At 35.3% G+C, this 15,369-nt stretch overlaps 1 protein-coding gene across 1 annotated transcript in view; it reads right to left on the minus strand.

Annotated features, from left to right (window-relative positions):
• LRP1B (LDL receptor related protein 1B) overlaps positions 1-15,369 on the minus strand; it is a 1,885,740-nt gene that overhangs the window by 836,345 nt on the left and 1,034,026 nt on the right. The window contains exons 9-10 of the mRNA XM_082465229.1: positions 4,782-5,004; positions 1,569-1,740 (exon numbers count right to left, since the gene is read on the minus strand). Coding sequence (XP_082321355.1) covers positions 1,569-1,740; positions 4,782-5,004 — 395 coding nt within the window. The remainder of the gene's footprint in view (positions 1-1,568; positions 1,741-4,781; positions 5,005-15,369) is intronic.

The raw sequence follows: 15,369 nt of genomic DNA on the forward strand, positions 1-15,369 counted from the left end.
AGTTATTGCAGTTGCTCAGCCTAATTGCCATCATCCTTGCCTCTTTTTTAATTTACACCCCACATCAAATCCATCAAGAAATGCTGTTGGCTATACCTTCAAATATATTCTGAGTCTAACTAACCACTTTTCACCACCTTCACTACTACCATCTTGGTCCAATCCACCATCATCTCTAACTTTCCACCCTTGTCCCTGACAGCCTATTGTCAATATAGCAGCCATATTGATTCCTTTAAAAAGTCAGTCAGACCATGAGACTCCTCTGCTTAAGGCTTCCTAAGGACTCCCCGACTCACTAAAAGTATAAGCAAAGGTTTTTACAACTGTCTGCAGGGCCCTACTTGTTACGGTCCTCCTGCATTTCTCCAGCTTAATTGCCTACTTCTCTTCCTCTTTTTACTCTGCTCCAGACCTATGGGTCTCCTTGTTCCTCCCTGAACAATCCAAGCATGCTCTTCCTCGTGGTTTTCGTGTGTGCTCATCTTTCTACCTGCCTCTCTCCTCCTTTAATTACTTAAAGTCTTCATGCAATTTCATCTTCTCAATGGGACTTCCTCTGACCATTCAATATAAAATTGCAAACTACCCCCATTCCTGACACTCATCTGCTTTATCTTTTTCCACAGCACTTACTATCTTCTAATAGAATAATAATTTACTTGTTTTTTTAAAATTATGTCTTCTTTACAACAATGCAAATCTCATAAAGGCAATGATGTTTTGGTCTGTTTTATTCACAACTATATTCTCAATGGACATAGAATAGTTCCTGGCACATAGTAAATGGTCAATGAATAATTGGTGAATTAATAAATCCCAATATAAAACTCTATTAAGGTTACCTACAGAATTCAAAATTTGAATTTCCTGTAAACACAATATGTATATGTAATAATACATTGCCTAAGCTGAATTTATGTTAATGGTTAGATAATTCTAAATTTGTTTTAATTTGAAGCACAAAAAGATGATGGACATTTGGGTGGTAGTTTTTGTATGTTACATTATTCTATATATGATTGAGCCTAAACTGTATTGATGAACAAGCATCACTAACTTACAATGCAAAGTAGTTAGTGTTTTTGAGGAATACTTAGAAATGCTGTAGCCTTCTCGTTAAAAATTATTTTTTATTTAACATATATTAAGGAATGATTGGGATGTTCAGTCAAGAGACCCCAGTGACTGCAATAAAAACTAGACAGATACTGCAAGAAAATCACCTAATTTGAAATGTTTCCCAGAACGATATAAAAAAATTCCCTAAAGTCTTGGCATCTGGGTTTCCTGTATACATACATCAAGAGTGAAAGTTCCTTCCTGAATCTAAATCTAGCCATCATTTCAATTCTATGGTTGTAGAAACGATTCACTAGCAACTGAACAATTTGTCATCGAGCCTTGGGAAAGGAGCTCTATTCCATTTTATCAGGCAGACATGTACATTTTTGTTGTCACAACAGAGAATTTATGGCTCACCCACTTTAACACCAAACAAAGGCACAAGGACCATATCCCCATTCAATTTGCCATTGTGAAGTCTATGAAGAAGTCTTGCATCTTACCTATTGGTTGAGTTCTTTTTTGATAGATTCGGATTCCTCGGGCATTTTCCATTTTAATTAATGAATGAATATCAGTGCCATTAAATCGGTTTATCCGTATGATATTGAAGTTATCAGAATTGGTTGCATACAAATAGTCTTCAAACACAGTTATACCATAAAGATGTTTGACCTATAAAAAGGGGCAAAAATGACTATGATTTTTAATTATGTTGCTTTCAACTTGAAAGAAAAATTGATTGCTATTTACTCCTGTGGAAAATTCCCATAGTTGGAGAGTCACAACCATATTATCATTTATCTTCTCTCATAGAATTTGACATTTCACTAATTTAAATCTTTTCTCTGAGAATAAAACATTATGCAGTAGTGGTTAAAGCACTACCCCATGTATGGGAGAGAATTTTATTCATGTTTCATTAAGAAAACATGTTCAGTAGCTACTATTCAAAGCCTAGTGAGAACCAAACTTTCAAGCATATTCAATAACATGCTTATGGTACTGTTATGTAAAATTTGATATATTTTTGTGAGCTACATTTTCATATAGCCATGGATATGTAGAATCTGTAAAAGGCTTGCTTTGCCTGTGAAAGGACTGATGAGAAAACACCTTTGAAAATCCCATTTTTTAAAAAATACAGGTTACATTTAGACTAATAGTAGCCCCAGCATGGAAAATAGTAAACAACAAAATCACATATTTGGAATCATTGTAAATAAAATGTCAGCATTCTACTCAGAAACTGCACTCTTTCTAAAGCCTATTCATTATGAAAATGGAGCCCTGATTTGAGAATTACAATGTTTACTGCTCTCCACGACACTTCACAGTTAACAGTGTAACTCTCCTCCTTTGTACAGGTCTTGGGGACTGTGGGTAAGAACAGACTTCTTGAACTGATGGAAAGCTTCCAGTAAAGCAAAGGAAGAATAAGTATACTGATTTTCTCATACAAAAAGGCACATGCTAGGCACATTGCCTTTGGGCATACCTTGTAGTATACTCAATTTAAAATGGTTCTGGACCAAGGTATGGTAGATTTGTCAATTGATTTGCTGTACAGATTTTGATGAAAAAGCATTTGTCATTATCATTTGGCATTATATTGCACTTCTAGTGTATTTTTCGTATAGATTTGTAGTCAAGAGAATTTGAGAAGTTATGCATGGTTTGACTGTAAAAAAATTTTATATAGAACAAAATCACAGAAATTTCTACATAGGAAATCATACCAGTTCTATACCTTAAGCAAAAGCATTTGATTTGCTATCTTTCTAGCTTACATGTCTCTTTATTACTATTCCTGATCCTCTCATAGGAGATGTTGAGTAAAAGAAGACTGGCTTTTCACGCTGTCTTTGGATGTATTTCATTTCTTCATGCCTAGGCTACAAATGAAAGTTAGGAATTAAGGGGGAGAATCATTCTATGTTAAAGCCCCAATAATCATTTTCAATGTTAGTGTTACTCTCCAGTAAGTGTTTGTAGGGGGAGGCATGTGTGTATTTACTAATAATATTTTCCACATAACTGACATCATATTCACTAAATATATCTATGACCCAATTTTGATTTGGGCAATACTTCTTTTTTCCTGTAAAAATTACAAGCAACCTGAAGTCTTCCATTAATTGCCATTTATTTTATGCATGCTTTGCTTGAAGTCTGGGGCCAGTCATCTGGAAGTGTGCGATTGCAGCCTAAACACATTGCTGTCATTGCAACTGCCAATCCAAGCCTCAGGAGAGAAAGTAAGCATGGCTACAGAGGGGGCAACTGGTGAGGGCAGAAAATATGTTCACACAATAGCCATCAAATTTTACTCACTGCCTCGCTGCTTTCCTTCAGAAGGGTTTGTTTACCATAAAGTACCTACATTGTTGCCTGGTCTCCTAACTACCCCCAACAAAGGTGGCAGGAGCTTGGTGTGGTGCATAGACCATTCTGCCTACAGGACAAATACAAAATTTTATCTTTTTTGGATTACGTAGTGGCAGACTAAGCATGTGTTTAGGGAACCAGCAAAACACAGGCAATAGAAATGGGGAAAAAAAAGGATAATTAAAAACTTCAGATACTAAAAAACTTTTAAAAGTAGTCATGGGGAAGATCATTTGAATTCCTCATTCTTGTTTCAAGGTTTAAAATTTTAATTACATATACATAAAAAGAAGGTCCATCATAATCATTTTAGAGACTAGGTCCTCTAAGGTCATAACTAGACTGCCAAGGAAATCAAAGTTTTAAGAACAGTCGAAGGTGAGACAGAAATAAATGACCTCACCTCTAATACTGGACACTTTTTTTTAAACCACCCAGATTAGTGCATTTTTTTATCTGCCAAGGAAGTGAAAACATTTCATTGTTAAAAGCTGATTATAAAGGCAAAGTAACTTTACAGGACAATTACAGAATATTTGTGCCTTGCACTGCAAAAGAAAACAGAGTCACTTATTTCAGCTCCACAGAATGAGAATCTAACATAAAATTAGTGAGATCAGTGAGGTAAAATTGAATTTAAAAAGTAAACTAGTGAATAAGGCTTATTTCCACTTAGAGAGCTTCTTCGGGTGTTTATTGAGTGTTATTTGCAAAAACATGTAATTCAGCAAGGGGAAAACTATACAGATGGGAAAAATTTTGACCTCAGTGCTTTTCACAAAATTCTTATTTTAGGAAGTACCTGAATACATCAGAAGGCAAAATTTAATCCAACCTATTAAAATAATAATGATACTTTTGTGAGCCAGCATATGTATTGTTAGCAGAAAAAATATATATATCTCCAATGCTACATGGGACAGACGATAGTTCAGTTTCTTACAAATGAACTACTTAAATTAGTTTTCAGTAAGTAGGTCATATTTACTGTCCTACTCTAATACTTTTCTTTCTTACTAGTGTAGCATTTTTGGTTTTGTTTGTTGTTTTTGATTTATTTCAGTTGGTTTTTGTTTTGTGTGCTTTTTTTCTTTTTTTAATAGAGGGAAAGAGGGGGAGAGAGCCCCCTCTCCCGCCCCATACTATGGAGTACACAGTACACTGTGAAAAGAACATTCTCCCATATAGCAAACACATCACAGTTTTTATGACCCACTGCAGCTTGACTTCATAAGAAATTTTCAACATTGCAATTTTCAGTCTTCTTCCTAGTATGATACCATCCATTTTATTACCTTAGCTGCATTTCCGAACCAAATTCTACTTACTTGTCTGCCTTGGATGATAGTATGTCTGTTTTTTCCTTGATAGTCCACTACTTCCACATAGTCCAAGGAAAGATCTACCCAGTAAACCAATTTGTTCACTAGGTCTAGTGCCAGTGCAGCTGGCTGCTCTGTCTTGGAATCAATTATCCTTGTTCTGTTCATCCCATCCATGTCACATCGCTCCACTTTGGCCACATTCCCATAGTCAGTAAAGAAAAGTTTTCTGTTGAAAGAAAACTAAATGTTAAAGTGGAGGGAGGGGGGGAAGCATATTCAATAGAACCATCTGTAAAAAACAGAACTTTTCCTTCTAATTTATTTCAGTGGTTACATCTGTTAGCTTCCCATAACCATTTCCATATAATATCACTCATAAACAGAGAAATCTGCTAATGAATATTGCAGGGCATGAGGGAGCAGGTTAACTAACAACTGTAAAATTTCCCCAAAATCAATGATTATGATGGGTTTATTTTTGTATTAGGGGAAATGTTTCTTTAAGCTTCATAGAGCCAATACACATATACCGCAGGAGATGCATACAGCCCATTTGGAGTAAGCTTTAGAAATGAGCCAAGTCACCAGGCCAGGGCATGTGAACTATCAGGCTTTATCTTCAACCTGCTTTTCAAATTGCCTGGTAAAGCCTGTCTCCTATAAAAGCTATTATGTGGAGCTCAGTGAAGCTATGAGTGGTAGAGAATAGCAAACCTGGAATGGAATTAAGCAGATGGAAAAGCAAATGTGCTGTTTGTAGCAGTGGAAATAAAATAAAAATAATTCCCCCCAAACCAATCCCAAATCCTCCCAAATATTCCCAGTTTATAAAATTTCACAAAGCAAATGCAGGCTGTTTCTTTTCATTTTCTCTTTATACAATTTTTGAAGAAAAGGCTGAAAAGCAATGTTGACTTCTGAGACAAGAAATCCTTCTATGAAGCACAAACAGCGTCTGTCTAAGGTTTAAATACTTCCAACGCTTCAGTGTCTAATATTTGATTAGTATTCACAATGTTTAGTAAACACAAATCAATTTCAATTAACCTGACAATATTTTAACAAGATTACCTACTCATGAGAGTAAATTACATTTGTAAGTGGAAGACCATCTTGCCTTGACTTAAATACAATCTCAAGAATAATCTGATTTCCAGTGACTGAGCAATATTAAGATTACCTAGAGTATAGAATATTTGATTTTACAAACTTGGTGAATTAGTTTTTAGTGACTTTTCTCAACATTGTTGCATCATCTAACAATATGGGGTATCTTTTAAGCTAAAGAGTATTTAAACTTTAGCTCTTTCTGCTGTGGGAGCTTTTGACTCATTTTTTTAACGTTAATGCGTACTGGTTTGTGATAGCGTGAGCCAGATTTTATTATGAGTATATACTTCCCCAAATATTCTTGAAAGATCAATTTATCACAATAAGTTAAAATTATTTTCAAATTACATGTCATTCAGGTGAAGAACTTTCTATGCCAGTGAAGAACAAATAAAAGGGCATATGGTGCTAGGTTTTACTGTCATGCTAAATGCTCTGACCTCTACTCTTGCACGAGCTCATTCTCTCTCTCTCTCTCATCTCTATCACTATCTCTTCCTGCTTCCATCTTTCATCTCCTCCTTCTTCACTTGTTAATCAGTTTGTTCACAGTTATCTCAAGTTACTGTTACGATTACCTAGTTTCCCTCTTCCTTACCGTAGAACACTGCCTACTATTCCTATTATAAGAAACTCTCTTCCTCACCTCATACCAAAATGCCTGTCCTTTCATAGTTTCCTTTTCTAACTGGTCCATTTCACAGAACTGAATAGATGCTGGTGTGCAGGTAGCTTAGCTTTGGGATAGAGAGTTAGAGGCTCTGGCCCACTGTGTATAGCATGTTATGTACAGACCACGTATAGTCATATGAAGCAGGTGGTTGCACTATCTACATGGTGCTGAAGAGGAAACATGAGCCTGGAGATGGGAACTTATCTCAAGTCACATTGAGATGACTTAATTACACATGATCCTAAAAGGAAAAAAAAGAGAAGAGTGCCAAGCCAAGAACCTTGGAGGCGTGTTGTTGAAGAAAGATGACCAAATAAGATCCAAGGTTATGGTCACAGAGATAACACAGACTCTTATCGAGGCCTAAGGGAGAAAAGTTCCATGATAAAGAATTGAACTGGCTGGCTGGGTCAATCACTTCCCAAAAATTTTTAAAAAAAGAATATAGATCGAGATGTCATTGAATTTGCTATTGGTTAAAACACTAGTAATTTTTGGTACTTCTCTTTGAAAAGTTTAGTTATGGAGGAAGCGTGAACCAGATGATAATGAAGGAGGTCAGGAAAATGTAAATAATTTGTGCAAGAAGATTTTCAGTGATACTGACCAGTAGTGCAGGAATGATTCAAGTGATTCTCATATTTATTCCAGGTCATAATAAAACTGGTTGAGGTAATCTCCCCGTCTGAATAAACTTAAGCCAAAATATGAAAAAAAAGTATAAATACATGATTCACCAAAATTTTGCTATTTTAATGGAAGTGTAAAATCAAAAGAACAGGAGGACTTTGGGTATGTGAAATGGCATTGAGCTAGAAGAAACAGTAAAGAATTGGTCATTGTACTTCCAGCACATAGCAGAATAACTAGTGCTGAGTGGGGATGTAAAAGGTGGTCTTTACATCAAATTTAACTTCCCCAGATTTCAGAATACTGAATATGTTGAGCTCTGTTCACTTGTAATTGAAATGCAAGAAATGGAAGTATTCTCCAGGATAATAACACTAAGACCATAAATCTGCAAGCAATAAATACCCAGAGTCACATGATTCTGACTGTGATTATGATTATGTCACATGACTATGACTGTCATTATGACTGTAGATGTTTCTTTGCTTGTTTTAGTACTGTTTAATTTTAGTTTAAAATTATCTATTATTATTATAGAGAAAAGCTTTATTCTCAGGGCCTTCTTTGAGGTATGACTATTATAATTATAAACAAAAGCTAAAGTTTTAATTATCTAAAACCTAACTAAATTTCATTTGTGATATAAGTGTAGCTGGGTTGAAAACAACGCACTCTTTTCTTTCTTATAAAATATTTGTCCAAATATTAGAAAAAGGAAATAGTGCTCTGTGAACCCCATTGTCTCACTGACCTTAATAATTACCTATGAGATAGAAGGGTCAGATTATTTCTATTTTACACATGAAACTGGCTCAAAGTCCACTTGGATAGCCACTGTCAGAGCCGTAACACAAATGTTTGTCACGCCTTTTGTTTTTAACTCACTATTTTGAAATAATTTCAAACCTACAGAAAAGTTGTAAGAATTATAGAATGAATGTCTATACCCTTCACCTAGATTCACCATTTGTTCACCTTTTTTCCTCTGGCTATTTCTAGTATTCTCTGAACCATTTGATAGTAAATTGCAGACATGATGATTCTCTTCATCTAAAATTTCAGCCTGCATCTCCTGAGTACCAGGACATTCTCCTGCATAACCACAGTACATCTATCAAAATTAATATGTTTAACACTGATACAATGCATAGCTTTTATTCAGATTTTGCCTGTTGACCAATAATGTTTTATATATTAAAAATTCCTTTTTTTCCTCTAATTTAGAATCCAATCAGCATCATATATTGCACTTAACTGTCTTTTCTCTCTAGACTCCTTTAATTTTGAATAGTTCCTCAGCTTTCCTTTGTTCATGATGTTACCATTTCTAATGTGTAAATGTGAGTTGTGCTGAAGAATATCCCTATCTTGAGTTGGCCTGATTTTTCTCATAATTTGATTATGTTATGCTTTTTGAACTGAAATGTAATAGTTTTGTACTTTATTGTTTCTGCCTCTGGGCTTAGAAACCAACAGGTAAGCCTATGCTCTATTGCATAAATTCCCTAAAAAGAAGCAAAGATGGTGGTTTGAAATCTCATTTATTCCATCTTATTCAGTATTTCTGAACATTTAACTCTCTTAATTTCCAGGGTTCTCAGTCACACTTTCAGCATCTCCTCCCACCAGAAACCGAGTATCTTTTGCTGCTTCTAGTACAGCCAAGACCCCAGTGTAGCAATCCGTGTGTCCAACTCATGGTGATCGGTGGAGACCATTCCCAAATCTGTCCTATGCTCCATTCCCTCAGATTTGCAATACTGACATTTCTTCTTTCCCTGTTCTTTCCTGAGATATCAATTATTTTTTATTCTCCAGAATAAAGAAGAAATTAAATTGAGATTGCTATTCTCCTGTTCTTCACTGATTCTTTAAATGTCATTCTATTCAATTCCCACTAACAAAAAAATTAAAATTAAAATAAAACAACATCCCAACTACTGTCTCTAAGATATGTTTAACTATTAGTTCATAAAGGACAGGAACATTTCTTTCAAACTTTTAATTATTCACCCAGTTCATTCATTATAATTTGGCAGCTGTAGTAAATAGGAGTTTGTCATTTTGGCTTCCTTATCTCATCTAATATGGGAAACTGATTTTAACTGACATCTTTGTTGATTACATGACTAGTCATATTTTACTACAGATATATAAGTTTTTTTATACAATTGGGGATAGCAAGAAACTTTGAGTATTGTTGGTAAACTTGCCTGACATAAATCAAAAGTCACAAAGGGAGCACTCACCGACAGTGACAGAGCATTGTGCTTACAGAGTTAACGGCCCTAATCGTTCCTATGCTTTAAAGCAAAGCAGTTGTTACACATACTGATGTCTTAAAACATGTACTTTTTTTCTTTAGCTGATAAAAATAAGACTTACTTGTCCCACTGATATCTGTTTTAAATGATTCTTCCCTACTTTTGTACTTTGTCCAAAAGGACAAAGGGGAATTTAAACAGATCAGAGTCTTATCCACATCCTTTAACTGCATAGTCAAACCTGGTTTTGTGTCATCATTCTTGCCCCTAACATTCTGATTATAGCTTAATGATGGAATTTAGAAATTTTCAGAGTCCTCACAATGAAATTATCTATCATTCATTTTAACTGCTGAAAAATGAAGTTACACAACAAGATTTTGGTTAAGAAATAAATGAGAGGGGAGTGAGACGTAAAACTAGAGGGCCACATATTGCTAAATTAAAAAAAAAATCATTGTTCTGATTAGGGCCTAGCAAACCCTCCATGTTTATTAAACATGTGTTAAATTAGAGAATTTCATATCTTTATATTTCAGGAAAATGATATGTATCTTTCTTAGCAAGGATTACATTAGTAACTTCATTTTTCAGTCTTGTTTTAAAAATAACTGTGTAATCCAAATAACATCAGTAGTATTACAACTTTATTTTTTCTTCCATTGTATATACAAAAATTGAGCAAGAAAGTGATTTTCTACATTATATGGAGTAATTAAAGTATACTCAGAACTAAAGTAGAAATATTAAATATTTAGCATCGTAATTCTAAAATGTAATTGTGAATATTAAAGGGTAATGAGTCTTTGGAGTTAGCAGTTTAAATTCAATTTCTATCAGCTCCTGCTGCTTAAGGGATGTGGAAGATAAACAAACTATTTTCTCTGTCTAGCCAAGACTGTTCAAGACAGTTATTTATTGATTTTTCCTTGATTGGGGTTTTTGCTTTCATTGTTTGAAAAATCTCTCTTGAACTTGCTTTTCAGTTCATACATAAACACACAGAAATTAAACTTGACATACAGACTCCTTCTCTCAGCTGGCTACTCTATATTCTGGAAACATTCCCACTAATAATCCCGCCAGAAGTGTTACTGTATTAGATATGTCAGTCAACATTCTTATTTACCTAAACCTGTCCCACTCAGTTAGTGTTCCTGAGAGGGGCAGCCCTATGTGCCAGTATTATCCCTCCCCTGGTTACCGATACTGAGGCCAAGGGGGGATGTGTGATGGAAACTGAAACCAAATCATAGGCTGAGCTGAATCACTAAGACCCTTTCTCTCAGTAATCCAAACCAAACAGTGTGGAGCTCACCTAGTGGGCAGCTGTGCTAACATGGGTGGGGAGGGGTTGGGGGCGTTGAGAGAGGAGGAATACCAGAGCCTGTGTAAAGAAGTAGGGGAGTCGTGAGATAGAGGTGGGATGGCAGGAGCCATGCGATGCTCGGGCAAGGAGTTCTCTAGGACCCAGGAGTCCTGGGTTCTCTGTTATGTAAACCCATGGGAGTCTCCATATCCTCTTGGGAGATCCGTACACAGCTGAGCTGGCTTCTGTGGGTTTCTGAACTTGGAAGCTAACGTGCCAGGAGTAAAACACTACGTTGTTTAATGTTCTATTTGAAGATTCAGATAACTCTTGCATTGAAGATTTTGAACAATCAAAAATCATACTGCCTTAGGAAATAGATATTGAAATGCTAACTCTATATAAAGCAATCATTTTATAATGTTCACATGTAATCCTCATATAACCCCAACCTGGCATAAATATATAAATATAAAATAAATATATAAATTGAAAGCATCTGACACTTTTTTCTGCCGTCTCCCATGAAAACACAGAGAAGAAGGATGTTAATAATGGACAATAATTTTTTAAAACCATCTTCCTTCATTTTTTAAAAACTTAATATACTATTCAAGACATAGATATCCAACTGTCCTTCCTAAATTCAATCTGGCTAAACTCTCTCACAAATTCGAATACAGCCTCTCTCAATCCCCATCTTACCCCAACACTGCCTCTAACTCATCTTTTTATTATTTTAAACAAATTTGTCTCTTAGGCTTTTCTTTCCATTTGTTTTTCATTTTCCATATTCTGAGAGCTAGGAGTTAACTCAGCAAGTAGAAAACCTGTCATTGTAAAAAGGAAGTGATAAAAAAAAAGTGGAGAAACAGAAAGATTTGCATATAATTGTATTATTATTTCTTTTTATCTTCATCACATAGATATTTCATCAGTGTTTAACATAGATTGGGACACAGTGGGATTAATACCTAATCCTCTTTCCCTGGATTGACATTGCCTGACACTTGGTTTATGTTCACTCATTCATGCCTACCAGCCATGGCTACACTTAAATTGCAACTACCGCATCTAACCACCTAAAAGATAGTGACATACTTGGCCTAACATTTTGACTCCCAGGCAGCCATTATTCTCAGGTTGTAACTGAAACGTTATAGACCCATCTATATCTAAAACAAAAATTTTCAGTATTCTCACCCTTATTTACACAGCTCTCTGCTCAAAGTGTAGGGCGGCCTAACCTCTGTCCACTGATACAAACTCCTCTCTTCCTACCCAAATCCTTCTGATCTGCCCTCTGAATCTCCTACTCTATGATCACAAACTCCTCAATATCCTAAGACTATACTTTGAATGTTCATTCCACCTTTTTGGTTTTACTGAAACTTAGTGAAACTTAGCATCTCTTGAGGTCATCCTTTCCCAGCAGTCACTGAAAATGTGGGCTTCTTATAAGAACCTCAGGAGTAGATATAAAATCAGTGCCTTCTCCAATACTAATTCCAGAATATTACTCTCTTCTTATCTTGCACCATCTCCTGTTTTCTGAGGGTCTCACAAATAGACTGTATCCATCCTCAAGGTGGATTATGTATTATAAAACCCTACTATAGCTGCTGATAACAGTCGAAATAAAACCTCACATTCTTAACACTGCCCACAACGGTTGCATGTTCTAGTCTCTGCCTATCTCTCCAGCTTCATCTAATAATATATTTCCCCGCTTCTAATACCTTGGCCATCTAGCAGTATCCTTCTATAAAATTCTAATACCTTGATCATCTTTCAGTGCCTTAAACAATCCACAAATTTTCTTCCTTTCTCCACTTCACATATTCTGTCTCCAAGTCTGGAAAGTAATTTCTACCATGCTATTCTGATCTTGGCTTTAGTTTTCAAGTTAAATGGCAATTTCTATGAAAGACATTTCCTGCTTTTCCAATATCAGTTAGGTCTGCCTGATAGAATCTCATGGCATTCTGTATTTTTTATCACACCCTTCTTTATTTAATTGCATAAAACAGATACACACATACACACACAATGATAAGGTTAAGATCTGTTTACTAAGTAGACTACAATCTCCAAGAAGACAAAGGCCATATCTGCTTTATTCAGCATTGTATGCTCACAACTTAACTATGTATCTGCCCATACTAAGTTTCTCTCTCTATCTATATATCTACATATATCTGTATAAGCTCTAGACTGACTTCCTCATATTGGAAAATAAAATCTAAAACTCAGACTTAAAATTATGTTAAAGGGGCAAAAAATATGGATAAGGCAATTCTAGCATATGAAAATAAGTTGGTTTTCCACATTATCCAGTGTAGCTCACTGTAATTCTCTGGGCCCAAATCATTAGCTAATAATAAATTATGGCTTTGCCTCAGTTTGATTGCGTTGACCTCTTTTGCACATAATTCCCTTTGGAGAACCTGTAGGGAGTAGTGATATTAGTTCATGATAAGATTTAGTATTCCTGTGTCTAGCCAATTTTCATTTTTAATGGCATCCCCTCAATATTAAATTCTACCTACCTATAGATACCAGATTATAACAGCATTTGGATGCACTCCTAAGGGGGTTAGACCATCTACTCCCAGAATGTAGCAAAAGTTTTGTTTCTTTCCTTAAAGTAAGATATTTATATAATCAACAGGAATTTTAAGAATGTAATGATGTTCCCCATGAGGAAGATGGACTGAGCATGTTGGATGGATTAGATAAGGAGATACCAGTTTGATAGGTATGCATTAGCACAGGGGTAAATAGAAAAGAGGAGAGAGATTCAAGATATATTTTGGGGTCTGTGTCAACAGGACTTGATAGTTAGTTAATTGGGTGAAAATAGGATGATTAGAGAGCAGCATTCTAGTACTATAATAACTGTCATAAAATATATTTATGGAATATATTGAGCCTCCAGATTTTTCTCAGGAAGTCTGCCTGTCTGTAAGATCTCAAGGTGTCATTCCATTTAATACGAAGAATGCATTTTACAGTTTGGGCGCATTACTTTTCATGACCAAGGGCAATGCTATCTTAGGACTCCTTCAGGGGTCAGGATGCAGGATGTCAGTACTCAAAAGCTCATGCTCAATATACTTGATTCATGTGGAACAGTAGAATATTTGCAGCAATATATTCAATGTGAGAAAGTTGCACTTTGAAATATGCAGAGATGTATAACCTAATTTCTGCACTTAAGGAAGTCCTATTGGTTTATAAAGGCATTTTTCTGAGCTGAAATAACACAGATGGCTGTCTCAGAGGCAGCTAAGGTAAGTATCCATGAAGTTGTGGACTGCTGAACAAAACTGGTTCACTGCTATGCTAATTACCAGTTATTTGAACTGTCAATTTCTATTTTAAATTCTTACTAAATGGAGGAAAAAATAGCATGGTGAAAATGAAACTTTAACTACAGCATAGTTTTTTTAATATATTATTTATTGTTTATACTTGTGTGCCCATCTCGGTTTGCTGTTGGAATAAAATGTACAATAATATTGCAGTGATGATAAAATCATATGGTTACATAGATAAAACCACACTGTAGAAAATAAAGATTTCTTTGATGTTCACTTCCCTAGCTGCAAAGAGCAGATATACTTGGAAAAATAAGGCAAACCTCCTATAAAATAATAACTTCTTCATAAGTGACATTATTCAAATTTCTTGATTCAGTTTTAAGTAGAAAGGCAGTATCAAGGGCAGGCTAAGCGTGGCTAAGACTGCAGAGACCAAAGGAAGCTGATGAAGGGAAACAACTGTCCTTGCTCAGTTGGCTAAACAGGTATTTTAATAATTGATAGATGCTGTTAGACCAGGGTTTCTTGACCAGGGTGACCTTTAGGGGTTCCATCAACAACCAGTTTTGTAGGCTGTACAAACTGACAAGTATGCCAGCAAATATGTATTCCTATAGGTGTATTTTTTGGACAAAGGGTTAATACTCAAAAAGGTAAATATCCATGTTCTAAAACAGTGATCCTCAAACTTTATTGTATGCAATAATCATCTGAGAGCCTGCTGAAATCTCAGTGTAGAATCTCAGTGATTCTACAATCACTGTGGTGGGAATTTGGGGAGTATCTAACAAAATTAAATATGCATTTAAAATCTCTTTCATCCAGCAATATTTGTTCCAGAAATTCATCTTGAAGATGCATCTTCACAAGTAAGAGACAAGACATGTACTGTTATTCACTATGATATGATTAATAACGGCAAAATATTGAAATATATTTTTTATCCAGTTCTCCCTTCCCCTCCCTATTTATCATTTCTTCCTAGAAATATTAATTTAGCACCTACTGAGCTCAAGGTTCTGGGAATACAACAGGGAATTCTAAGGTATTTAACCTCTACTTCCAGAGGGAATAAGGAGCAAGATCATTGAAGATAAATGTGCTTTACAACTTATGAATACTCAGAGATGGTTGGGTTGGGTAGCTCTGCAGACTGTTAATTGATAGAAGCAGTATCTTCTACCAAACTCTTGTTAGTGTAATAGTCAAAGAATTAAAAATAGGCTATTCAATCATGGTGATCTTTTCCCAATTTTAGTAATTTCTAACTTGGAGGCCAATT

Source organism: Balaenoptera physalus (assembly GCF_965194825.1).
Source record: "Balaenoptera physalus genome assembly, chromosome: 6".
Taxonomy (NCBI): Eukaryota; Metazoa; Chordata; class Mammalia; order Artiodactyla; family Balaenopteridae; genus Balaenoptera; species Balaenoptera physalus.